General features: G+C 38.4%; 1 protein-coding gene across 1 annotated transcript in view; it reads left to right on the forward strand.

Moving 5' to 3' along the window:
* GRIA2 (glutamate ionotropic receptor AMPA type subunit 2) overlaps positions 1-27,260 on the forward strand; it is a 141,205-nt gene that overhangs the window by 108,741 nt on the left and 5,204 nt on the right. The window contains exons 7-12 of the mRNA XM_031670337.2: positions 1,706-1,873; positions 2,137-2,241; positions 2,919-3,029; positions 4,565-4,771; positions 5,266-5,636; positions 10,147-10,345. Of these exons, the coding sequence (XP_031526197.2) occupies positions 1,706-1,873; positions 2,137-2,241; positions 2,919-3,029; positions 4,565-4,771; positions 5,266-5,636; positions 10,147-10,345 (1,161 nt within the window). The remainder of the gene's footprint in view (positions 1-1,705; positions 1,874-2,136; positions 2,242-2,918; positions 3,030-4,564; positions 4,772-5,265; positions 5,637-10,146; positions 10,346-27,260) is intronic.

Genomic DNA, 27,260 nt, shown 5'->3' on the forward strand with positions numbered 1-27,260 from the left:
CATGTCTGGGCCACAGGTGTAATTTAAAGCCATGGACTGAATGAGATCACTTAGAACAAAGAGGGTTGATGTGAAATGGAAATTCCCCTTAACAAATGGGAAAAGATGGTGGAAATTGGAAGGAGACGTGGACCTAAGAAACAGTTGTTATATCTATCTGTTTTTATTTATTGTGTATTTATCTATCTAACTATTTGTCCACCTGTCTGTCCATCTATCTATCCATCCATCCGTCTGTCTATCTGTCCGTCCATCTATCTATACATCCATCTGTCTGTCTACCTATCATCATCTATCTATCAAATTCACAACCTACCCATTTCTTTCTTTCCTTATTTACAATACCAAAATTAGAGTCACTGAATTGCTAATAGAGAAAAAGACTTATGCAGGATATTGAGGGTATAACTGCAGGAAAAATGTCCTCAAGAAGATGAGAGGGATAGGGTGAGTGCACTGCTGGAGTGGCCGTCCCCTGGTAGGAGTATGGCCACCTCACGCATTGTCAACTCAGGAGGGAAACAGAGAGATGTGGGACTTAGTAGATTTTGGTCAAAAGATCAGTGGGTTCTGTCTGTTGGCTTCTGTTTCCTCCATGACAGGTAAGGTGAGGGAGGCAGCGGGAATTCAGAGAAAGAAAAGTGTGCAGAGGTGTGGGTTTTAGAGAAGATAAAAAGAAGGTATAGAATAGTCATTTTTGAGAGTGGAAGAACCAAGTTACTGAAGAAAGGATGATTATTTGGAAATATTGAGTGCCCATTGTGAATTTGTGGTCAAGAAATTTAGCGTGTCACAAAATCAGTATGATATTATATTTTCCCCCAGATTCTCTGTACTTTTGTTAACAAAAGATTGAAAAATACTGAAAACAGAAATTTCCTCAGCAATCATTAAGGTTTTTATGTTAAAATGTGATTTATTATTGCTGATAACAACATCATACTTTGATAGATGGCAGTATATACACATGCCATAATAATACTTATCCAGCCCCTGATAATGCTTAGTGCACTTTTGTAGTTTTATTTTTTTTCTGTTTGGATCCCAGCTCCAAAAGCAATCCTGCTATCCCACAGAGATCTGAATACCGTAAGTTTAGAACTAATATTATCATAGACTAGTGAAGCGTGAGGGAGCATAGAAATCATGAAGTTTGGTGGTTCTTCCATTTGATTTATCATAATCATCTAGGGGAGTTTAAAAACAAATAAATACTCCAAAGATCTCTGCAGATCTATGTGAGTTTCACTAGGGTACAATTAGAGACAGAGTCTCAAAACCAGTCAGAATTCTTTGCATGTCACCAAATGAATCTCTCATTAGACAATGGAGAAATACTGATTTGTTAATTTGATAATTTCCTGTATCAGCAGATCAGGTCATAAAATCTTGCTCTAATGAGAAACTAGTTTGAAAAAGAAAACATAAACAAAATCATCAACACAATTACTATGAAAGAGTGCACCTGAAATGGCTGAGATGTTACCATAATTGAAAATGTTTAGAATCAAGAGGACATTCCATAGTCCCAATATTCTGTATGACTCCTCTTAGATTCTTAGGTTTCTAAAGGTAGAAATTGTGTCTGAATTCTTGAACTCTGATGTGGTATTGCATGGTGGGCAACTGCAGTCTTGATTTCCAGTGCATGGTGAGTCTCTGAATTTTCTCCCATTTTTATGAACTGTGTGTGACACTTTTTCAGTATACTTCTGCTCTGACCTATGATGCCGTACAAGTGATGACTGAAGCTTTTCGCAACCTACGGAAGCAGAGGATTGAAATCTCCCGAAGAGGAAATGCTGGAGACTGTCTGGCCAACCCAGCGGTGCCCTGGGGACAAGGTGTGGAGATAGAACGGGCCCTCAAGCAGGTCAGTCACTTAGCATGATTGTAAATAAACTCAACAATGGCCACTATTTTTCCCTGCTGAATTAGTCATTCTCGTTTTTATCTCTTATGTTTTGAGCAAAGGGAAAATTATTTCCTAACTATACAAAAGTCCCTTGGAAGATTGAGAAGAAACCTGCTAAGTGTCTTTTTCTTGACTTGCACTCCAGGAGAGTCATCTGGTCAACCAGTTTGTAGCTGTTGAAGTGAATTTCTAACTGTGTTCTTTTCCCATTTCCTTACTAGGTGCAGGTTGAAGGTCTCTCAGGAAATATCAAGTTTGACCAGAATGGAAAAAGAATAAATTATACAATTAACATCATGGAGCTCAAAACAAATGGGCCCCGGAAGGTAAATCATCAGTGGTGGGAAGGCAGTTCTCTCTGTGTGAGGAGGAGGGTGAGAGAACCCATCGCCTCTTCTTCCAGAGTCCTGGAGACATATGTTCCCATAGATGGAGTTCAGCAACTTCCAGAAACATATATTTTAAAATATTTCTTTTCTAAATAAAATCTATGTATTTCTGGTACGTGACACTGAAATTAATTTTAAAATAACTATGAATAGAAGTGTCATACTTTTTTAAAGACAAAGGTAGAAACAGAGTTTAATGAAAAGAAAAAAACTATTGCTGAAGGGTTATGATTCAGAAGACTTAATGCACGTGGTGCTGATGTGCATGTAACAGTCCAATTCCATATTTTTTTTCTTCCGTTAGGGCTAAAATGCCATTGTTTGGATTTTATTTGTGATTCTATATGATCAACTCCCCAACGCACTATCTTTGGAGAATGTGAAAAGTGATCACAAAGAGACAAGCTGTTTCTAAGAACTGTTTTGTTTGTTGGTTTGATTGGTCCCTTTCTACTCCTCTTAAAGTCGCAGAGACAAACAAGACACATCTCTATTTAGAAGCAGCCAAGTAACGCAGGTGTCATTTCAGATTCAGATGTGGGTTTGGCAGTAATTCAGTGCTTTCCCAATTGAAAGTCACGTAGCCACGAGCCCACCCTCTGTTCCTGTTTCAGATCGGATACTGGAGCGAAGTGGACAAAATGGTTGTCACCCTCACCGAACTCCCTTCTGGAAATGACACCTCTGGGCTTGAGAATAAAACTGTTGTCGTCACTACAATCTTGGTAATTAGCGACACACACCTATGCTTCACACTAATTTTTCTTATGAAAAATATCTGTCAACTGAAATCACTGCTTACATTTCAGGACAATAACTGATATGGTGCTGCTTTTGAATGCTTTAGTCATTCACTGCATGATGACTGTGCCCAAAAGACCACGCACAAACATGAGCTAAAGCATTCAAAATATCTGCTGTCCTCTTCAAGGTGGGACTTTAGCTTCATAGATTCATACCTGGTGCTCACACGGGGGAAGACCTAGGGCAACTCTGGAGAAGTCTTCCTGGAATTTCCTCGGGTGTCTCATCTTCTCATTCCCACACAATTCTGGGTCCATTCTGCCCTTACATCTGTTACATAGTTTAGCAATGCTGTCACCTTCTCTTGCTTCATACAGAAAGCTAAACTCCTTAAAGACAGGGCTGATCTCCCTTCTTTTTAACTCCAAATCTCAACATAGTAGTTGACACATAGCTGATGCTTGAAAAATGGCTTTCAGATGACTGAGACAAAATTGAACTGGATCGTGACCATCGAGGCTTTGGACAGGTGGAAGGTCTCTCCATGTCATGCAGGTCCTCGTGACAGGCTGTGGGTGAAATGAAACGGGGAAAGTGGGGCTCGCTGATAGTATGTGATGTTGTGACAAAACAATCTTATTTTGTTTTACCAAGCTGTGATGTAGTAAATCTGGGGAATTTGTCAACATAACAATATTGAGAAGAAAATATACATAGTCTGATATGGGATTTGGGTAAGAATGCTGGTTGGCACTGGAATATCTTGATGCAGGCTAGACATTTGAGGATTTTGGCCTTAATCGTGCCACTGAGAGGAACCATCTCACTGAGCCTCCGCGTATCCTTAGCGCCACTTTTCAGTGGAGAATGTTGGGCTGGTGTTGGGTCATTTTTTCCACACTTCCTCTTTATGATGTTTACAGGGGAAGCTGCTCTCTAGTGCTCTGTGTAGCGTAATTCTGGGATATTATAATTCATAGAGGAGGTGAGGGCTCAAGCCTGGGAGGGTGGAATCAGCGCATCACCACGGCAGTGACTCTTCCGGTCTGCACGTTGCTCACCTGAACCTGATTTTCACATGAACTTTGTCCTCAGGCTGGTAGTGACTCAGGGTTTTGGGGTGGATGCAGGTTCTCTAGGGTCTGGGTAGCCTTGTAGAAAAGAGAGTGGGTGGATCCAGAGTTGAATGGGCCAGATGTAGAGTGACGTGACTCCTCTCTAAGCCCTCGGGATTGCAAACATGGTGGCGGGACAGAGTAACAGTTTTGTGCTGTTAGTCTCTTGTTTACTTTGGTATGCCTGGGTACAAGGCATATTAGTGAGATATAATGATTGACATTTGAGAATTTTGTTAAGAAGCATTAATTTTTTCCCACTCATATTATCCACTATCTATATTCTCCAGGATCTCTGGCTAACAGGTAATAATTAAACCAGAAGATTGGAGTCGATGAGAGTGGCTGATTAACACAGCCATTTTTTTTTTAATCAACTGAAGCACCGTCTTTCCATATAGGAATCTCCATATGTTATGATGAAGAAGAATCACGAAATGCTTGAAGGCAATGAACGCTACGAGGGATACTGTGTTGACTTGGCTGCAGAAATTGCCAAACACTGTGGGTTCAAGTACAAGTTGACGATTGTCGGGGATGGCAAGTATGGGGCCAGGGATGCAGACACGAAAATTTGGAATGGGATGGTTGGAGAGCTTGTCTATGGGGTAAGTACCACTGTTCTCAAGGATAAAGTCATTCAGTGTGAACTCTTGTTGACAGAATGCTTGCCCCCCCTAAAAAGTCCCGCTACCTGAGGTAGTTGGTTTCCTACACTACTCTAGGAAGAGTGTTTTGTTTCCTTGTGACATTTGAAGATGCAGGATGAAGTCAGAAGCAAACGTGCAGTTGGCGACAGGCTTTTTACTGTCTGGAAGCCTAGGGGCCATATGCATTTTTCCAAGACCGCAAAGGCACGGATGCAGACATAGCTTTTATAATCGAGGCAGAAGGGTGTGCTCTGTATTTATAAAAAGGAGGGATATTTGGCGGGGAGTGGGGAATGGCTCTTTTTTGGTTTGTTTTTTACTGAGATTCTGCCAAGGAAATAATATTTCCATTTCCTCAACTTCCTTTCCTTCTCTCCCATCCCGAGATGTAACCACAATTCCTTTCTGACCACGACTCTGGGCGCTACTCCTTTCCTTTGTTTCCCTTGCAGAAAGCTGACATTGCAATTGCTCCATTAACCATTACCCTTGTGAGAGAAGAGGTGATTGACTTCTCCAAGCCCTTTATGAGCCTCGGGATATCGATCATGATCAAGAAGCCACAGAAGTCCAAGCCAGGAGTGTTTTCATTCCTTGATCCTTTAGCCTATGAGATCTGGATGTGCATTGTTTTTGCCTACATTGGGGTCAGTGTGGTTTTATTCCTGGTCAGCAGATTTAGCCCCTACGAGTGGCACACTGAGGAGTTTGAAGATGGACGAGAAACCCAAAGTAGTGAATCAACTAATGAATTTGGGATTTTTAATAGTCTCTGGTTTTCCTTGGGTGCCTTTATGCAGCAAGGATGCGATATTTCGCCAAGGTTGGTTACTTACCTGCTTCAACTTTGTGCATTTTAGGTCTCTAGTGGCTATCCATGGTGTTTATGAATTCACCCTCAAGAAGTTGGCAGCTGCCGACTGCCTGTCCAAGCAGCGCAGTACTCTTAAGGACAGGCTCTTACCGTCGGCGTAAGCCTGTGAAATATTTGAGCAACGTTCTTCGAGTGTTGAGCTTGTATTTCCCTGGTGAAATTATACACACCGTGGAGAGGCTATAAAATGCATAAGGTTCCTCTCATTCCATGCCTTCTTGGAGGGGTACCGTGTTTTTGCTGCATATTCTCATTTTACAGTCATCTGTGTGTCGATTCACAGACCTGTATATGGGAAAATGGGCAACATGACTGATTAACTCCAAAAGCCACAAAACCTCATTTGCACACTTCCCATCCCTGTTATTTTTCTGCTCTTAGCTCATGGAAATGATATTTCTAAAATTTGGTTTTTCTTTAAAGGTTAAGTTGTTGTATTAAAAAGGCTATACGGTAACATATTTTCCGAGTGTCTCGAAATACATAGTTGGGTGATAACGATGGCTGATTCATTACGAAAAGTTGTGCCACGTTGAAGAGTAATACACACAGGATGGAATAAACTCAGACACCTCTCATCTCATTATGACATTTTAATTCCTGCTCTAGAATGCCTGAGTATAATGAATAATGAATATACCACAGAAGACATATTGCCTTTGTTCATGTTACATACGTGAATAAGAAAGAGGGCCTTAAAAAAAAAAAGAATGAAAAGAATGATAGCCTCATCTGGTTCTTCAGAGGAATAAATCAGACTTCTTCTGATGTGACTGTTTTCACATTTAAAGCCTAAATGATTATCGATCTACTGGCACATTTTCATTTGGGCTCAATTATCCTCCTTTGAGTCTATGGAACATTTTAATAACTAGCAAAGGCAGTGATTTTTTAAAGTACAATTTCATTATATTGTTAGCTTTTGAGCACTTTGAGGATAAAAACTGATTCATTTCAGAAAACTCTATGTGAAGCTCTCAAGTTTGTATCTTTTAGCAATCTTCTTTGTATACTCCACCCAGTGAGTTAAAGAAATATGTGTGCAGAAATTATCAGTAACTTCCCAGAAAGCAGGGCACATTTTTAAGAATTATCTGGATCCAAACAATCTTCATTCCATCAAATTCTTTGTGGCTTCTCTATGGAACTGCACTGAATTAGAACTACACCAGTGGCATTTGCATGGCATATATACACACAGAAATATGATTTTAATATATAATAATAATTCTATATAATATATAATTATGATGACTTCTGACAAACTATATAAGACTCATAGTTTCATTTCTATATTTAGCTTATCTGACTTAAGGTAAAGAAAGAAAGAGAAGTTTCTAATGATGAAGGAGGAGAATACTAACCAGATTGGAATCTCAGAGAACATTCTGGTTCATAAATAATAATGAAATGATTCATCTTTAGTAAGATGTATACTGTTGCCCAAGTCCTGAAATGTAAGGCAGTTACCCTAGGGTTGCACACGCTGTACTCTGCCTTTTGAATGAGGAGGGGCAATGCATGAGGCTTCATCATGCAGTAGAACATACTGACCTGGGTTCCCACCCACGGACCCTCCTGTGTCACGGCTCTGAAGGTCGATTTGGTGTCCAGTGCTTGTAAGGAGCAGAAGGCATATTTACCCGTAGGGGCTGGAGCACAAGGCACATTTAACCATCTGTGCTATCCCAGGGTCCACCATGACATATTGACATGCTAATTTTCAACACGCCTGCTTCCTAAACTGTGACTTTTTCCTGCGCTTCTAATTTCATTCCTGCATCATGACTCACTCATCAATACCAAGTGTATTACTTTTTTATTCCCTGGTAAGATAAATCAGTTTTTGAAAGTATATTTTTCCTCGTTATCAATTGGGTTTTTTGGCAAAAATTCACTTTATTAAAAATCTTCAGATATGTCTTTCACTGTATCGTATATATGCATTTAAAAATTGAATCACTACATAACAGTGGCAAATTTAGGGATTTTTTAAATGGACTAAACTATCACTCTTTTTTAGAATGCAATGATGTTAATTCTAGTTTATGAAAGAGTAGAACAGCTTAATATCTAAAAAAATTATTGATACAATGCATGAATTACACAGATCCCTTTAGAGATGCTCTTTAAATATTTTAAAAGATATTTATCATCTTTTTCCAAATAAAATATGATATGGAACTACATTATTAATATGAATAGGACACATTTAAATTTTAACCTAGAATGACTTATTGAAGTGAGCAGGTCATTGCCTGAAATTAAGTCTGGACTTCATTACCTACAGTTTTGTGAAGACTAGAACCACAGAGATGGTGGGAACAGAATGTTGTAAACTTGACCTATTGTCCTGCTTGCTTCTGTTTTCCCCCAATATCTTTAAAATATTCAAATGATTAAAAAATGACATTCTTGAAATTATTTAATAGTGACTAAAAAGAAATGGTAGAATATGTGCATTTATCTGCTCCTTTACTGCAGCTACTGAGAGATAGAAGTTTTGTTTTAATTAGAGAAACCATTCTTGCCTGTAACCATAAAAAATAAAATTGAATTTGCTTCTCTGCATAAAACTTCTCAGAAACTCTTTCAGAATCATTAATTGATACTTGGAGAACACTTACAAGTAAATAATAAATCACTCAAGAATCTTCTGTTTTAAATGATGCACACGTCCAGTAAACTTTTTAATTTATCTTCCACACCTTAAATAAATTGGCATATTTAGTCTCATTAAATTTGATGTAAGCACTGGAAAAGAGAATGACTAATGACTTTAGTGTTTATTTTACAACAGGGACATAATGATTTATTAAAGTGATTCTGAAATACATTGCAAAAAAAACATGCAGTATATAGTGTCAAAAGCAATTAACAAGCGATCAGTTTAGTTTTAAGGAACTCGAGTGGTCAGGTACCAGATCTGCCCTCTTGAATACAGGGTACCTATCATATAATTTTACCTTCCATGACTGTGGAATAAATAGTGAACATTTGGAGAGTGGCTGGGCCTCCTTAGGGGTGTTCCAAATTTAGATAGTATTTAATGTCCTTTTCAGAATACAAGTGAGAAATGTTTAATGTTTTCCATTCTATCGTATTTAATTCTTTGCATCTCTTAGAGACCATGGTAAAGGCTCTTAATTATATTATTTTTGTTTACCATAGTTTACATTCTCCTTTTTCTTTTATTTTAGGAACAGATGTTTTCATCTAAAAAAGCTTTACTTTTAGCTTCACTCCTGTTTCTTGACTTCTTGAGTAGTTTCTTCTACAAATATTGCCTAATGATTGGATGTAGTATCTATGATTTGTCAAAAAGTCGCATTTCTGATTATTAATTGCCAGATTAATTTAGGCCATAAATTGCCACATTGTCGTGATTTAAATTTTTAGAAGTGTTACCTCTTCACTGTAGGAAGTTTAATTGCTAGACACGGCAGAGTTGTTAACAAATGAGAAAAAAATTTTATATTGGTTTGCTAATATTACTCAAATGCTTTTATATGTAGAACCCCACCAAACCTTTACAAATAATACAGTACATATCTCTTTCTGTATCTACATGTTTCTGTTTACCTACCTAGGGTTTAAAATAAGTTATTGGGAATCTGTCAAGCTTTTGAAAAGTGTTTTATGTAAGGATTTATGGTCACAGAAATATTGTTATTTTCATTCCCTTTCGAACTAGGAATTTATGTCTTGGGAACCTTTTGCATGTCTGATTTGTTTTCCTGGACTTTTATTTTATTTATTTATTTTTTCTTAAGCAGGAGCCATAAAGGAACAGGGTCATAGCATTCCTGCCCTGAAGCATCAGATTTCTATTCATTAAGAATTATATTTTGTGTCATACCTTTGTTTGTAGGATCAACTTTTTCACATTTCTGTCCTGTCTTAGATCTAAAACCTATGTTTTTGCACACACAAAAACTTAATGAAATTTTGGACCTTTCTGAGGCTTTTGGAACTTCCTTGAATTAAAAGGAGAGTTTCATCAGGGTTTAAAACTGTTTCTCAATGGTGCCTACTCTTTTATTTTTAATATTTGACTTTGTCAATATCGTTCTGAGTTATGCTGTTGAACTTAGATTCTCTTGTTCATATCTGCTTACGTCATGAGTGGATAAAGTAGTATGAGCTTGGGTAGATTATTTGCGCATTTCTTGAAATTGCCTGTTACAAGATTTCCTACTGTAAACTATTTGGCCGTTCTACCTGTGAAAGCAACTCAGGGATCTGAAGTTCTGCCGTTGGGTTGCCCATCAGATCTAGCGAATCAGTGGTTCCTTGCTCAGGACACTTGCTAATTTCAAGTCTCATTAACTAGCAGATACATTGCGAGGTATGACGTTAACTATTCCCGTGTAAGTCAATGTCTGCATAATGCTGCTAACGTGTTGTCTTATCAGGTCATTGATTTCCCTTTACGAATCCATTTCGTGCTTGTTGTCAGATCCCTCTCTGGGCGCATTGTTGGAGGTGTGTGGTGGTTCTTTACCCTGATCATAATCTCCTCCTACACGGCTAACTTAGCTGCCTTCCTGACCGTAGAGAGGATGGTGTCTCCCATCGAGAGTGCGGAAGACCTCTCTAAGCAAACGGAAATTGCTTATGGAACCTTAGACTCCGGCTCCACTAAAGAATTTTTCAGGGTAAGAGATTCCGCTTCGTCACTTCTGATTTCATTCTTACTGAACCTATTCAATTTTGTGTCCCCTTGCCCCTCCCGGGGTCTCTACAAAGGTGCTCTGCGACAGTAACTTCCATCTCTGTCTCTAACTCTGTTTCTGCTCTTAACCTGGTCTCTACCCTCTCCCTCCCCACCCCCATCTCTCCCTCCTTTACTGATTCCCCACTCCTTAGGAGGAAAGACACTATGCTTTATAAAACTTGATTGTCCTTTGGGAACAAAATGGAAGCAAAGCATAGTTAAATTTAGATGATTATTTTTGAAAGAAAAGCGTGTTGTAGTTCGTTTTATGTTAAGTAAGTCTGACTGCCATCTTTCAGGCATAATTTCCAGTTGAAAACGCACTTTCAAATAAGTTATGTGAATCTTGTGTCAGGTTACGTTCATATGTGGAAATTCTGAATTTCCTGTCAAACCCTCCAAGAAAAGGCTAACAAAAGCCTTCGACTTTCTAACTTTTTAAAGTGCGTAGCGTGATTATAATGGGTCTATTAAAAGTATTTTAATTTTTAAAACAATTGTGGGCTTAAGGTCTCTGTTTATAGGAACCAGCCTAGTCAACTGATATTGATATTATTTTCTTTCATTATACTATTATCTCTGTATAAAGGCTCATTCTTTTAAAATGTTTAAATGTAGCAGATAAACTTTGGTATTAAGCCACATACATGGTATACGATTCTCTCCGAACGTATCTGGGTTTGTTGGCGTGAGATCCAAGCCAGTTTATTCCAGAATTAGGATTAGTATGGCAACTTCTGGTCGATGTAGTAGACTGTAATTTCTCATACTATACCGCCCTGGTCTCTTTTGCAAAGGGCTTCAGTGGTGCTCCAGCTATGGTAGGAGAAAAAGTGGGGTTGTCAGACCGCTGCCAACAGGTGACAACTGGGTACGTGTGGGGAGGGCGGGCTCCGGGCCTCCATCGAGCACTGCGGTGGTAGCGGAGAGGGTGGTCAGTCTGTCAGCAGCTGCTTTGATTTTAACGCTACAAATGAATGTTGTAATACAGATCTGCTGCTAGTGAGAATTGGCTCCTACTTTGGGACATATGATGTAATACGCACATAGTTAAAAACAGAAAAGAAAAAAGAAAACACGAAAGAATATTGCATGATTCTCCGTGAGAAGTGTACTTTAGAACGTGCTACAGTGATTTGCATCCCAATTGGGCTTGCTTTTATTTCGTTTATATATTTTATTCATTTTCCTCCGTCTTGAAGTCAGTGAGATCCATGAACCAGGCAGGGACTTACGATAGCCTGGCTTTCTTAGTGCTGCTTATACGGATGAAAATTATCTTAACTGTTTCCAGACACTGTCTGATGAGAGGTACTGTCATCAGCTTGTTTGGACAGCAGGGGTACCAACTATTCTCGACAACGGCACCTTCAGGACCCCAGAGCTTGTCAGTAGACGTAACTCAGTCATAGACACGTGCCTTCGTCACCACGATGCTGAGAGTCCATGTTCATAATACTCCAGTTTCCCGGTAGACAAAATGGGAAGCTTGGATGATTCTGAGCAAAGGATGCTGCTCCTCCTGTGTTTCAGCTCACAAGCCCCCGCACCACGTTTCCCATGCGCGGTACACACACGCACGCACGCACGTGTGCGCCAATGCAGCTGGGGTGGCCATCTGCCAGTCGCCTGTATACGATGGTGGAGCTTACCTTCCCTAGAGTAATGGAGGAGTGATGTTGAGCATTTGGGTGAGCCGGTAACTTTTATTCGTGTAGCGTCCCTAAGAAGTGCCCTATGCATCATCTCTTTGAATCCCACAACATTTCTGCCAGGTGGTCGGGGTGACTGCGTGGGGTGCGTTATTAAACTGAAGCTGGGACAAACGCGGAGATTTGACCACATTCTAGCCGATAATTAGTGTGCTGGGGACTTTCACTCCTAAAGGGGTCTTTCCATACCCTGTTTTTCCTTGCAGAGAAAAGTCTCTGGATTTATTTCGCTTCTCTCCTGCTCTGTTTAGCTCACATCACCTTTGCTTATGTAATGTTAGAGAATTACAGTGGTGGAAATCCAGGCAGGGCTTCAGAGTTCCTCCCAGCATACGTTCAAAAAGGAACGTTGCTGGACCAGCGTTGGCTGGTCTCAGTGCATACATTTTGTTGCCAGCTCCTCCTTGTGTAGAGAAGGAAGGGTGTGGACTCAAAGGGCTAGAAAACCCACACTATTCATCCTGTTCATACCAATAAAGAGAAGCAAAAACAAAGCAGAACAGCACACACCACCAAAGTGCATAGGAGCTTGTCATGTTAATTCCTCCATTCACACATGGCCTGGCTGTGATTTGGGAAAGCATGCACACAAAAGGCATGTTTCTTGAAAAGCTGGATTAAATAAAAAGGTGTTGCTAAGTCATGAGTGATTCTGAATAGTTTTGCTAACTATTAAATAGTTTGACCATCGTGGTACTAGCGAGGGAGGTCTTAATCTGGCTTCTGACTCTCACGAATAGTCCCAAGGGTGCCCTGGCTTTGCAACCATACTCATCACATCTCATACCTTCACACAGAGAGTTTATGGCTTTGGTATGTGGAGACTGAACAACAGATTCCCTTTTGCAAAAAGAAAAATAATTTCTCCTCACAGAGTGTTACTTAAAGTGTATTGAATAAGAGGAGGCTAATTCATAGACATCATAAAGGCAAAATAAAACTTTTATTCCTGTAGCTTCCCAAAGCAGTGTCTTCTGCATCATCTCTTTGAATCCCATGATATTTCTCCCCTGAAATTTTCATTGACATTTTCCCCTTGAAATCCTAGGTGACTGCTTTCTGTCTCTTAGCTGTTGTCTGGTTGAATTTCTAAGCCGTTGGTAGCGAGGAAGTTTTCACTGCTTCTATTCCTAGAATGAACATCCCCTCGCTTCTTGGGGCGTCATCTCTGTCAGCTGCTCTTTGGCTTCAGGTGTGTTTGGCGTGGATTCAGGACAGGGTGAAAGCTGGGAGACTGACTGTTGCGGTGCCCAGGCTGTCAGGAAGGCGATGCAGATGGAGGAGGCTGGACCCAGACTAGAGACACACACTGTAATTTTTGTTCTCTGGCTGTTCTGTTACATTGACATCTGAGACAGCTGATGACACGTGGAAGAAAAAACTTCCACCGGTTGCTAATATTTAAAGTTCTAACCATTAGCTTTTGTGTCCTAATAGGGCTTTATTCAGCTTTATTGATCGCTTTTTCTTTCTTAGGCTGCTTATAAAGACACGTTTTATTATTTTTACTATTTTAAACTTTCTGCTCTCACAGTGTTTATCATGTCGCCTTTCTCATTTTGTCATAGCAAGAGCTTTAGACTTAGCCATTGGAGAAAATGATTTGAGAAGTTAGGTCCTTGTTTAAATTTTAAGGATATATATAGCTAGCTGAAAGATGAAAAATAACGTGTTTAAGACATTTGCCGATTAAAGGGCCAGTTTAAAACAGAATTCAGAGTCCTGAACGCCTAGTCTTTTGTCTCAGTGTGAGTGTTTCCTAAAGATGTATCTTTGTTGGGATGAAAGCATCTTGTATCAAATTATATGAGATTATAAGATGAATATTTAAGCTGATTTATAGGGATATGGTTTGTCCCCAGGTGATGACAATTACTCAATTTCAATCAAAAGTGTTTTCAGATTTCAGGTACATAATTTAATAATAAGCTGGGCACTATTAATATTGCTTTAGTGAAGTCACTGGGAGTGCATTAGTTTTAGAATTCCAGTTTAAGCTGTATATTTTCTAACTTAAAAATCTTACGCTCCTTCAGTGATAATCAGGGAAACAAGTACAAATGAGATACTCACTTTGTTTGCTGGAGAGAGGGAGAGGAGATGGAGGGCAGTCTCGGCACCCCCGAGCGGTGTGGGAAATAGATCCTGCATCTTCACGTCCCAGTTTTCTGCTCACGGAAGCACGTGCATCCGTGCACGGAGCGGCTGATGAAGTCTGACTCACTTGAGAAGGATCTTCCCTAATGATAGCACCACTGTAACATACCTACAATTAAGAAAGAATGAGGCTTTCAATGATACACTGCTATTTTTAGGCCTTCACATTTTGATAATTTCTTCTCTCAATAAAAGAGGACAGATCTCAGATTAGATGAGTCTAAGTAGGTGGTTTTGTAGGAACAATGTGCATTATATTCCCGTAGAAAGCTGGGTGTGGGGGATGGACAATGGCTTTCTAAATAAACCTCTCATTAGCCTGTCAATCCATGGAACAAAGTGATTAACTTGCAGAAAAGAAGTACTTCTTCCTGCCTATCCTGAATGCCCCGCATTGCAATCTCTTTCTTCCCTCTGGATCTCTCTGGGAGGATGAGGGACAGAGTGTGCCTCTAGTAAGTGATCTGCTTTAATTATGCTGGCCTTAGAAGGTATAGATTCTGAAATACTGTCAAAATAAAGCTACTTCCCTTCTTATTTTGAGGGAGGAAGGAGAGGAGGTAATTAGATTTTTTTAACCAAGCTACTGGGGATTGAGCCCAGGACCTCGTGCAGGCTAAGCACACACTCTGCCACTGAGCTATATCCTCCCACCACCTTACTTAATTTTCTTTTTACCCTGATGGTATCAGTGATGAAACAGACTGAGTTTTCAGAGGAGCTTCAAACCGTCCACAGGCAGTAACTCCAACCTGGATGGGGGTGGCTGGGTGTTCAGGAATAGTTTTAGAAGTACGGTGTGTTTTTCAGAATTATTTGCAAGTTTGTCTTATCAAGAATAAAATCTTATTTAGCAGAAGGGGGAAATGTGTTAAGCAAAGTGATGCAGCTGTACAGCCAAATTATTATTTTATTTATTTAATTTTTTTTTTCTGCGAGCACTGGGGATTGAAACCAGGACCTCATGCATGCTAACATGTGCTCTACCCCTGAGCGGTAACTCCCTCCCCCCGTTCCCCTTCTTACTTAATACAGTTAATTATTCCATTCTCAGAAGATCAGTTTAGTCTGACAATAATCCATAAGAGTACACTGTTGTTACCCAGCATTGCAGACTTCTCACAGAGCTTGCAAATAGTATAAATGATAGATAAATATACAAAATTAATGCTGATGTTAATACCTGAGTGAAAGGACTGGTTCGAAATTTTCCTTTACTACATAATAATCCTGAGTATGAGAGAATTACAGTAGTTCTAGATTATCCTTTAAACGCAGAAACCTTTTTTAATGCCTCCTGTAGTGTAAGATACACTTACTTGTGGTTACATATAAAATATAGATTGAAATATATTTACAACTAAAAATGTTTGAGTCATTATAACAGCGTCCTTATAGGACTACGTTAAATGTCATTTCATTAAGGTTACATTTTGTTCTCCTACAGCTTGTGTTTAGCAATAATATAGCATGATTTCTTTGTTGTTGTTTTTGGGGGGCAAAGGTAATGAAGCATTTATTTATTTGTAAGGGAGGTACTGGGGACTGAACCCAGGGCCCCGTGCATGCTAAGCATGTGCTCTACCACCGAGCTACACCTTCCTCCTATTTCTCTATTGGTATTTTTGTTGAACAGATTTCACTAATTTATGGTTGTTCTCCATACTTATTTCATTGTTTCTGGTATAGCTAAAGGTTTCTCTGCTGCAGTTTCCTCTATATCACCTATTTCTGTGTGGGTGGAGGTATGTATATATACTTCTAGCTTTGTGTAGTTTGAATATATATATATGTATATATATTTCTATCTATGTATATGTGAGCATGTATACATTCACATATTATATCTTCCAAATTGTTTTGGAGATGAAGGGAATGTAGCCATATGTGTGTTACTAAATCAAAACAGACCTTTACAGATCTTTCACTCATGCTTAACTATTTAAATATTTTCTAAAATACTCAGTACTAAATAAATGCTGAATGTGAATAAATTAGCAATAAATAGCACTTACACGTACATGTTGTAAGTCACTCATGGCATGGTTTGTCATATTATTGCAGATTTTTATTCGCTAGTGTTTTTTATGGAGGGGAACTTGATTAGTCATAAGAATCTGCATAGTTGACAACCCCGCACGCCCAATACTTCTCCAGATAATCCAGGACAAGTTGAAATCATTTCCTCTCCAGTTGGCAGTGTTCTTTCTCTGATATTTTAAGTGTTCTCACCATTCCACCAAACATCTAAGGAGAGTATTGAATTCTTGAAGACTTAAGGGATACTTGTAGCCTAAGCTGCCGGGGGACAGCCTGTGTTCTATCATTTTCATTTAAAATGGCTGGTTTAACAGTGTAGGAAAGGTCAGTGTTTCCTTTAAAATGTGGTGTTCAGCTTAAAGACCCTGCAGTTCATTAAATAGCTCCTAAGTTCAGAAATAAATGTATGCAAGACCATACTGAATGGTGTTTTCTGCAATCAAAGTGTTAAGGAAGGGAAAAGAAAAGGGTATTTCTACTTGCTGAATTATGACTATTGGGCAAAATGATAGCTTCTCCCAGGGTAACTGTGTTGTTTTGGTCATTGTCCTCTTTCCATGGCAATGGTCCGCAAGTGTCAGTGTGAGCCCCATCAGATTGTTTCATTTAGAGACCACCTTTGTGACTCAAAGGGGAGATGAGCGCTCACATTCTCCATTAGATGGATAATGCGACTCTAATCAAATTGCAAGAGGCTTTCTTTTATTGTCCATACTAAAGAGAAAATGTTCTTCTCACACAACCATCAGATGGTGAGGACAATCATTCCAGCAGAAAAGGCTCAAACAATAGAGAAAATTTGAGATTAGTCTCTCACATTGAAATGCTTGTAAAATTCCTGCTTAGATGCCTAGAAGATAAATCTCAGTATTAAACCTGTCCAAGTACTTTAGATGACTTAGTGTCCAGTTCACTTACTTATGTGTTTAAATAAAAGAATCATCATGCCTGTCTCTACTGGATGTTTTGCATTAGTTGCCATGGTAATAAATGCAGTCCAAGACTTCTGCAGAGAAGAAAAATAGAATTCTGCAAACACTTAGATATACTGGAATCAAAATCTGAACTAAGTATAAATATTGTTGATAAAATTTTGAGAATCTTTTAATTTAAATTTGATATTTGAAGGAAAACTCCATGCTAAAGTAATACACACTTCACATTTCCAGCATATACTTTTGTTCCAGATCATATGGAGTTATTATCAAAAACAAGTTGCCAGTGAAGGTGGCTAACTTATTTTCAAAGAGAAATGAGATTTTTAGAAATAACATAGCAATTGGGAAAATCAAGCAATGTAAGACATCATCAAGGTGCTCAAAAGTGTTATTTAAGAGTACATTTAAAGAAACAAAGAGTGAAGGGGGTGATGGCAGAAGATGCTGGACCAGGGAGACCCAGACCCTCCTTTCCCCAAGAGATGCTGACTCAACAGCAGTGCATTGACCAAATCTCTTGGTGAGAAACCAGTTAAGGGGCTCCTTCAAGCCAAATGAATGTGAAACCAGCCATGTCAAACCCTGTAGGAAAATTCATGGCCTCACTGGCCATTGTGGCTCCCCTGGTGCAGCACACCACCATTGGGAGGTAACACCGAGTTCTTGGCTTGTCCCCGGGAAGAGAAAGAGAAGACTTGACTATGTTTTCACATTCTGACTTTTCAGAGGAACTGGTTTCTGTCTTGCCTCAATCTAGGTACTAAAAAAGGCTTCAGGTTGGAGACCACTGAATAAAGGTGAAGGTTTGGACTAGCACACATTAACCACAGGCCTTCCCCTCCAGCTCAGTGTGGAAAAGTAGGGGGAAATGCCCAACTCCCAGCTTCCCTTTAGGAAGGTGGGGACAAGTGGCCTTATTGCTTTGGGTTTTGAGGGGCTGGTTTCTGTCTGGTCCTGTCCCAGAGCCCTGATGGAACCTGGCACATGTTGGATGCCTAGGGCTGCTGAGAGCAGGAGTTGATGATTTGCTGCTTCTTTAGAAACCTGTGGTCCAGCAGACAGAGGTCAGCATAGCTTGGTGGCCACTCTCCTGGGGGAGGAAGAAAAGAGTGGTGTGTGCATGCAATTTTCTGGCCCTTTATGGGGTACCTCAGGGACTGGGCTCTGTCCTCCCCAACTCTACAAGTCTGGGGGCTGCTGAGAATGGAAGAGAGCTGGGTAGTTTATGCCAGCTCTAGAACCCACATCACCGCAGACAAACACCAAAGGGAGCAAGAGATCATTAGTTCCTGGGAAAAGATACTGGAAAAGGCCTTTAACTGGGAATTTACACACACAACTCCAAAAAAGATGTATCCACAGAAGATGTTTGAGAGGCTTTTAAGAGTATTAAACCAGGCTGACTGGGGAAGGTCTTTCCTTATATGAAGCCACTTCATAAAGACTGGGAGAGGTGGCTGTGTTTAAAAAAATGCACAGATCCTAACCCACATTTATAAGCCACAAGAAAAAACAAAACAAAACAAAAAACAAACAAAAAGTGGCCTAAAGGAAAAAAAAATCTCCAGAAACCAAACTAAAAAAGTGGAGGTACATGGATTACCTGACAGATAACCCCAAATAACTGTTACAAAAATGTTCAAAGAGCTCAGCCAAGTGATGCATGAACAAACTGAGAATATTAACAAAGAGAGAGAAAGATAAAAAAGAGCCAAACAAATTTTAAAAATCAAGAATACAATAACTAATTTAAAAAAATCACTAGAGGGACTCAACATCAGATCTGATCAAGGAGAAGAAAGGATCAGCAAACTTAACACAAATATTTTGATAGTATCCAGAGGACCAATAAGAAAAAAAAAAGAATGAAAAAAGGTAAAGAAAGCCTGAGGGGCTAAAAGGATACTGTCAAGAGGACCAACATGACCATACACATTATGGGGGTTCCAGAAGGAGGAGAGAGACAGAGAGAGTGATACGAACAGAAAGCTTAAATAAGCTTAATGGTCAAAATTTTTCTCAATTTGGATGAAGCAAGGGGAATGGACATTCAGATTTACAAAACACAAAGAATCTTAAATAGGAGGAACTCAGAGAAGTGTACACTAAGAAACATTCTAATCAAATTGTCGAATGTCAAAGACAGAGAGAATTTTGAAAGTAGCAAGAAAAATGTGCCTTGTCACATACACGTGGGCACCCAGAAGCCTTTTCAGCAGAAACCTTGTAGGTCAGAGGGAGTGAGAGGATGTAGTCAAAGAGCTGAAAGGAATAAAGGACTGCCAACCAGCCAAGAATAATGTATCTGGCAAAACTCTCCCTCAGACGTTAAGGAGAAATAAAGACAGTCCCAGGTAAACAAAAGCTGAGATCATCAACACTACACCTGTCTTGCAAGAAATGGCAAAGTGGTAAAGGAAGCCCTTTATGTAGAACAGAGGTTTTGTAAAATTTAATTTGTTATAACCTTAAAACAGACTTTTGTAACTATAAGCTATTTAATGCAAGTTCCATGGTAACCACAAAGAAAACACCTATAGCAGTTACACAAAAGAAAATGAGAAAGTAATCAAAGTGTATCACTACAAAAAATAAATTAATGAAATACAAAGGAAGACAGCAATAGAGGGAAACAGGAAAAAAAAAAAACTACTACAAGATGGACAGAAAATAGTTAACAAAATGGTAATGTCAGTAAACTGCCTGTCAGTAGTTATTTTAAATGTAAATGAATTGAACAGCCCAGTCAAAACATAGAGAGTGGCTGAACATAATACTCAGTGGTGAAAAGCCTTCCTGCTAAACTCAAGAACAAGACAAGAATGCCCACTTTCCCTATTTCCATTCAACATAGTATTGGAAGTTCTAGCCACAGCAATCAGACAAGAAAAAGAAATAAAAGACATCCAAATTAGAAGTGAAACTCACTGTTTGCAGATGACTCCAAGAAGAGAACATAGGCAAACATTTTCGGACATAAATTGTAGCAATATTTTCTTAGATCTATCTCCCAAGGCAAAATAAATAAAAGCAAAAAATAAACAAATGGGACCTAATCAAACCTAAAAGCTTTTGCACAGCAAAGGAAACCATAAACAAAATGAAAAGATAACCTACGGAATGAGAGAAAATATTTGCAAATGATGCTGCTGACAAGAGGTTAATATCCAAAATATGCAAGTAACTCATGCAACTCAGTATGAAAAAATAAGTGATTTTCAAGGCCCATTCTAGTACTAATCCTTTGAAAACTTTAAGCTTTCAAGAATTTTTTTTAGTTATATTCCTCCATAGATAACCAATTTCAATTTTTAAGAGGCTGAGAAGTTGCTAGAAATATAGATTATTGTGTCTCTTTTTAATATAATTAGAGAATTTGTTTTATTTAAAATGAGAGATTAATCATATAGAAAAATCCTCATGAAATCAAACAAATCAAAGCACACCTCTGTGTAATATTTTATTAACTGTAATCATTTAAAAATAGCTAATCGTTGCATTTTAATAAAAAGGAGACAAACATACTGTGAGACTTCATATATAATGTTCATAATCATTTCATACAGCTGACAGTGGGAATCATTGTCTTATTCATGACTTCATGGTATTGACAACCTGAATATAATTTTTCTTCTATTTTGAATCCAAGAAGTTACAGTGTTACACATCAAATTTTAATAAAACTAGGTGAGCAAAGGAATGCCTAATAAAATACTTCTACTGACTTCATTCAAGTGTTTCCTATAATTTATTTTACATGAAATAAACAGCATGGGTTTTGATTGTATAAAGGAAAAATCAATATTTGTTTTCACGTCCTTTTTCATCAGAAATTAACACATTATAAACTGACTGTATTTCAGTGAAGAAAAATAATAAAAACTTTTAAAAATAAAAACATTAAAACATATAGGAGTAAAAGCATGTTTTTTTAGCTAAATGATAAGATGAGTAAGAAGTATGAAGTTGATAGAATTATATTTGGAAACTATTTATTGGTACGACACAACGTCTCAATTTACCCTTCCCATTTGCTGTGGAGGACCATTTCTGCAGCTGTAGGGTTTTTTCCATCAGAGAAAATAATGAGGTTCTTCTTAAATTTAAAGAAAAACTTAAATAGTCTTTTACTTTCATCCATATGATGAGATAAACTTTTATTAGCAAAACTGATTTAAAAAGACTCAGAGAAGTCTAGGGATTTTATCACACATAACAATTATACGTGAAATACTGGACACTTTCAAGATTTTCTGCATTGTTTTCGTTTCATTTTTGTGTGGTTATTGTTGGCAAGTGAAGTGAAAAAGTAGCATCAAAACTATGAAATAAGAGCCAAATTTCAAAGAATTTTTGTGTTCTTTTTCATTGGATTGTTTTTATATATGTTTTGCAACATGGTCTCAGCTTATACCTTCAAAAATGAATTTACATAATGGAATATCAAGACAATGTTTTCTTGGCGTGTATGGGACACATCTTGACTTGTGTGGGACTACCACCTACTGAAGTCTTGTGTTAGTGTTAGCAGTTAAAGACTCTGAAATGAGGACAAGATGAATTTATGTCTTAAGTATTTCACTCTCTTATAAGTAACCTAAGTCAAATACTATTTAAGGATGTTGAAGAGATAAATGATGTTCTACTTCGAATTTTTCATTGCTGGAGGTGTTTTATCTTGGGGAAATTGCATTACACAAAACCCCTTCCGGTACTGAACGAAGGGTGGAAACAGATCGAGCTCTTATATTTGCCAACGTAATGTATTCTTTGGGTTTTTACTATACCAGTCAGAGGAGTACCTGTGCCTTTTTCTGTAGAGCTAGGATCTCCGTCTGGACCTTTAACATCTCTTTCCAATGATCGAAGAATGTTGCTCTACAATTTATATCCCCAGTAATGTCTTAGTCTTTCCATCTGCACAGGCTGCTTCTCCCAGCCTTCAATCCATGCTTAGATGTGCTGAAATTCTGTAAAGTCCTTCTTGGGACCATGCTCTCCTTTATCTTCAATTTTTCTTCTTCCTTTCCTTTAGCTGATAAATTTGAAAACGTATACATCTGTTTCCTTAGAGCCTCCTTTTCCCATTCTCACCACTTTCTCCTTCATTCTTTCAGATCTGATTTCCTTTAGAACTTTAACAATTGCCTTCCTAAAAGAGTCACTTAATGCCATTCTGGGAAATTGAAATGCTTTTTGTGTGTGTTTTCATGCTTTGTAAAAACTGTACTGTGTTTGAGATCACTGTGTAGATTCTTTTGGTACTTTTTCTTCCTTAGTTCATGAAATCCCAACATTTTCTCATATTTTCTCTTATTTTTCTAACCGTTCTGTTCTTTCCTTCACAGACTTCTCTCCAGAACTGTGTACTAAGGTCACATGCTTCTCCCCTTCTCCAACTTGTTTTGTAATCGTTTCACAAACGTAATTTTGCAAACTTTCGTGTTTAAATACTAGTCACATTTATTGTATACACAGTCAAGCAAACTATTGAAAGATGAAGCTTTCAAAGTCAATTTGATTTTTCTTTATTCAGCGAGATACTGGAATGTGAAGACTTCTAATAATGCATGATACAGAAGGTGACAGGGAATACTCAGTTCAGCATATGAAGATTTCTTTGATTCATTTTGACTACTGTGTTGTTTATGTTGGGGATTAGATCTCAGTAGAAGATGGACAACAAATGCGGTCTACCTGGCAGGGATGGCCGGGAATCTTAGCACAAAAAATTTAAATTCCAGTGTACACTAGTGGATTTTTAAAGTCTTGATCTCAAGAAAATGACTGTAACTCAGAAACACAGACAAATTTGTGAGGGATTGCAGATTTGCAAACAGCAAGAATAACAGAATGAGACTTCTGTGGAATTCTTTTCCTGACCAAAGTCCTGGTTTCCGGGGACGGTTTGAATTTCTGCCAACATCTCTAATGAAGTGATGGGCCAGGCTGTGAGTTCCACAAGGCTAGACTCAGGCAAAAGAGTGAAATCTTAAAAGGAAAGATGATTCTCTTTTATATTTAATACAATTTTTTACAGAATGTCAACCATTTGGACCAGAAAATATAGGTTAGTAATTGACATGCGACTCTTTTGTCTTCACATTTAAGAGGCTCTAGGTCAAAGTTTTTCACCCCCAGATAGAATTACCTTCTTAGCTGTTATACTGCCTCAGACAGGGTAATTTTCCTAGAAACAAAAGAGGTTTTCATGAAAAGTATCTCTATTCATGTTTCAAGTGAGAATGAGACGTAAAGATTCTCACAACAGGGAGCGTGGCTCTAATGCTTTGCAAATTTACCCCTGGTCTGAACTCACATCAGCCACTTGGGCATCTCTGTTTAGAACCTTCGGACATCGTTTGTATTTGGAAATCATTTAGAACCCCCTTTCTAGGAAAACATATTCTGCTGACATTGTGAGAAGATATTTTGGTATTTTATTAGAAGTTAATGGGTCTGTAAGTTTTATTTTATTTTATTTTATTTTTTGACAGTGAACTGTGCTAAGAGCTAATAGAGTAAGCAGTGAGGAAAGTCTGCAAAGCACCACCTATGTTTTCTACTAATTCTTGGATAAATGTGTGTGTTTCATAAGGGTAATAGCCATTTCCTTTATGAAGTCACTTTTTCCTAACAGGAAAAAGGCTTATTTAGGTGGTAGAAAAAAATCAATGCCTGTGTTAATGTATATGAGGAAGAAATAAAACTCAATCAAAATGACTGTTGGCTTCTTTCATTGAAAAGGAAGTCATCTTTTTCTTTGATATAATTGTGTCAGATGTGTTTAGTTTATATGGAACTTTCCCCCAACAGTCCTAGACAATGGGCATATTTTCTAAGTAAACAATAAAATTATTTTCTGTGAACTGTTAGTCAAATTGCTATCAAACCATGGAAAGGAATTGGATAGCCATGTTATGAGCTTTGACTCCTTAAGAAATACAGGGTATTCAGGGTTGCCCTGACCAAGCTATCACTTATCTCCTCCTAACAAGGCATCCTTTACCTCTTCATCAGGATGTGATGGCAGAAGCCATCCTGAGGAAATTTGCTTCTCCATAGCACACCTCCTGAAAGAGTGCTTCCCTTGACTTAATATGTAAACTTAGAAAGTACAGTGTTCCTTGGCTTAGCAGTGATTGACACTGAGATTTGTGGGGAGCTGGAAAAGGGAATCGTGAGGATCTCTGAGAAAGCCTTCCAACTTTTACATAAGGCCATCTTGGAAATGGAGGTTGGAAACCAGAGTTCCAGCCCTTCGTTTTCCTTCTCCATTGCATCATTCTCTTCTCTTGGGCCCAGAGTTTAGACTAGTATTGTGAATGATAGGACAGTGAGGGGTTTGCTTAAAAAGTCAGTGTGGTTTCCCTGTGTGCCCTTTTTTGTGCTACCATTTAGACATTGCTTACGAGGGTCATGGTCACCATCACCTGGCGCTGAGTGTTGAAGTGCACACAGAGGGCCTAACCTAGTCCATTGGAACAGTATTCGACTTGCATTCTTCAGACGGTTGCTTACATTTTCTGGATGCTTTTGACATAGAGTAATGTCTGTAACATGAATTGCTGAAATACAGAATTTTAATGGGAAGTGCTATTTCTATGCTTTACCTTAGTTGACAACATAGGATTTTATTAACCTGGGAAAAAAATGGAGATTTTTTTTTCCTTTTTAGTCTATTTGTAAGTATATTCTAAGAAATGATTGGTCAGGAGGCTGGAGTGGTTAGGAAGCCGTGGTGTGCTTTCAGTGTACCAGACAGCCCATTAACTTATAAATTAGGCCAAATTAAGCATCGTCATGTAAACTGTCTTGGCAATAAAAATAGCTGTAATTTATCATTCAGGCTCTTGGATGGAAGCCTTGGGGAGAGCTTCACTTTGCCTTTGGATTGCTTTCCTGCTGGCTACTTTTTTGATTGCTGTGGTTTTGGAGAAGAACAGAGTTTCTGGGCATCACCTATTTAGCCATTAGTTCAGACTAGCAACTTGTGAGATGTTGTCAGTAGAAATTAAACACCGATCCCTTGAACTGTCTCTCAGTAAAAAAATGTAGTTAGATTTTTTTCCTATTCTGTTTTGAAGGCAGCCAGAAAGTTCAAATCAATAAATTTCAGGTCCTAATGAATGATAGTTTCCCACGTAACAGTATTGTTCTGTTCATGACTTACCTTATTTGCACAGCTTTGGGCAAATTTGCTCATACAAATATTCTTCAACAGATATGGTTACGAATGTATTTCGTTAACTTTGTTAAAGAAGTAAACAGTAAACTAACACCTGGGAGACAAACGAATTAACCCATTGAGGGGAAAACGTACATCTTTCAAAACTTCTGACGTATGAAAAGAATTACTTTCAGCTTTATGCAAATCAGCAATGTGTATCTTAAGATTTTAGATGATTTATAGGTTTTATTAATCCACAACTAGTCATAAAATCCTGCCCAGTTAAAAAAGTGCCATCCTATAATATACGTGAAGCCTGATTATTAAAAGTAACTGATTTAACTCCATAAAACTTCATACCATGTATGTCTAGATCAACATATCAGAGCTTGCATATCTTCCAGATGACTCAAAACCACAAAGACAGGGAAGAGGTAATTCATTGAAAACCCTACATAGCTATGTGCATTTTTTCCCCTAGATTTGACATAAAAACTTTTACTCCTTAGAAGTAATAATCTATTCATACATTGAGAAATATCTTTAAACTAACTGGAAAGCATTTATGAATGAAACAGGAAGTTTTGCTTCACTTAGTGAAATTATCTTTGACAGAGTTCAAGTCATGCATTTATTTATTGTTTTTAATGGAGGTTCTGGGGATTGAACCCAGGACCTCAAGCATGCCAAACACTGTACTTCACCGCTGAGCTATACTCTCCCCTTTGGATGATTTTATAAAATAATTGTGTAATTTCACTTGGAGCTCTGTCATTCTAGGATGTTGTTCAAAATATTTTGATATCACTTGTTTTTGTGGGTGTTCAAATCATGAAGAGACCTTGAAGTTTAATAAGATTGCTTGATACGTCATCAAACTCAGATACCGTAGCATCTTCCAATTTCGTGGAGAACATGAGGGCAGGATATTGGAGGCTGAAACAATAGAAATATCTTCTACAGGAGGCAAAGAGGCAGATAAAGCAAATTCCAGAATATTCAATTAGAACATATTAATTAGGAACATTTTATGTATAAGATAATGTGCTGAACGTTATGACACGAAGATAAAATTTCCCCAGCTGGGGTCCTGGTGGGGCTTTCACTCTTGTACATGTGCTTTCATGACAGAGAAGAAGGCTGATTCACTAGATAATGGAGTTTTAAGTCTGTAATCTCAAGAAGGGGACATTGTTCAGAAATGGAAATGGGTTTAAGAGTGGTTTAGATACATTGTTAGATAATGGGAAAATTATTAACGAGTCAGCAACTGTTATAAATTTATGGGTGAAAGTGCCTTTGGGGGAGGATGTCTGGGTCTTTTCAGGGCCCAGACACCTGGGCTGGCATGGCTCCTGGTCTGTCGTGGGACTGCAGCCCTGATTCACGTAGGGGCAGTGGAGACATGCAGCCATGGTCTGAGCACCTGTCCTTTTGGGTGCATCCTGAACCCCAGCGATGGAAGCCGACTCCATGCTTGCTTTACTCTTGACCCTGGAATGTCAGCACAGAGCTTTGACAGATACAAAGCTGCCTAGGGCAGCCTTTTAAGCCAATTTGCATTTCCATGATGTTTGCTTATAATGAATCGATTTATTCTTGCTTTTCCAAAACTAAAGATTATATATATTTAAAAAAAATTTAGAGTCAAAAACAAACCTACCAAAAGCCCCCAAACCCCATGAACCTTAAAAGTAAGTTTTCAAGATCGTGTTTCCATTTCAAACCTTCTGTGTTCAGATCCCAAAAGGGACTATTCATGTCATCTTCCCAAGAGGGATGGAAGTCAGTGGAGAGAATTGTGAATAGAAAAATAAGCACACACGCAAAAGCTATGAC

The sequence above is a fragment of the Vicugna pacos genome, chromosome 2, assembly GCF_048564905.1.
Source record: "Vicugna pacos chromosome 2, VicPac4, whole genome shotgun sequence".
Classification (NCBI taxonomy): Eukaryota; Metazoa; Chordata; class Mammalia; order Artiodactyla; family Camelidae; genus Vicugna; species Vicugna pacos.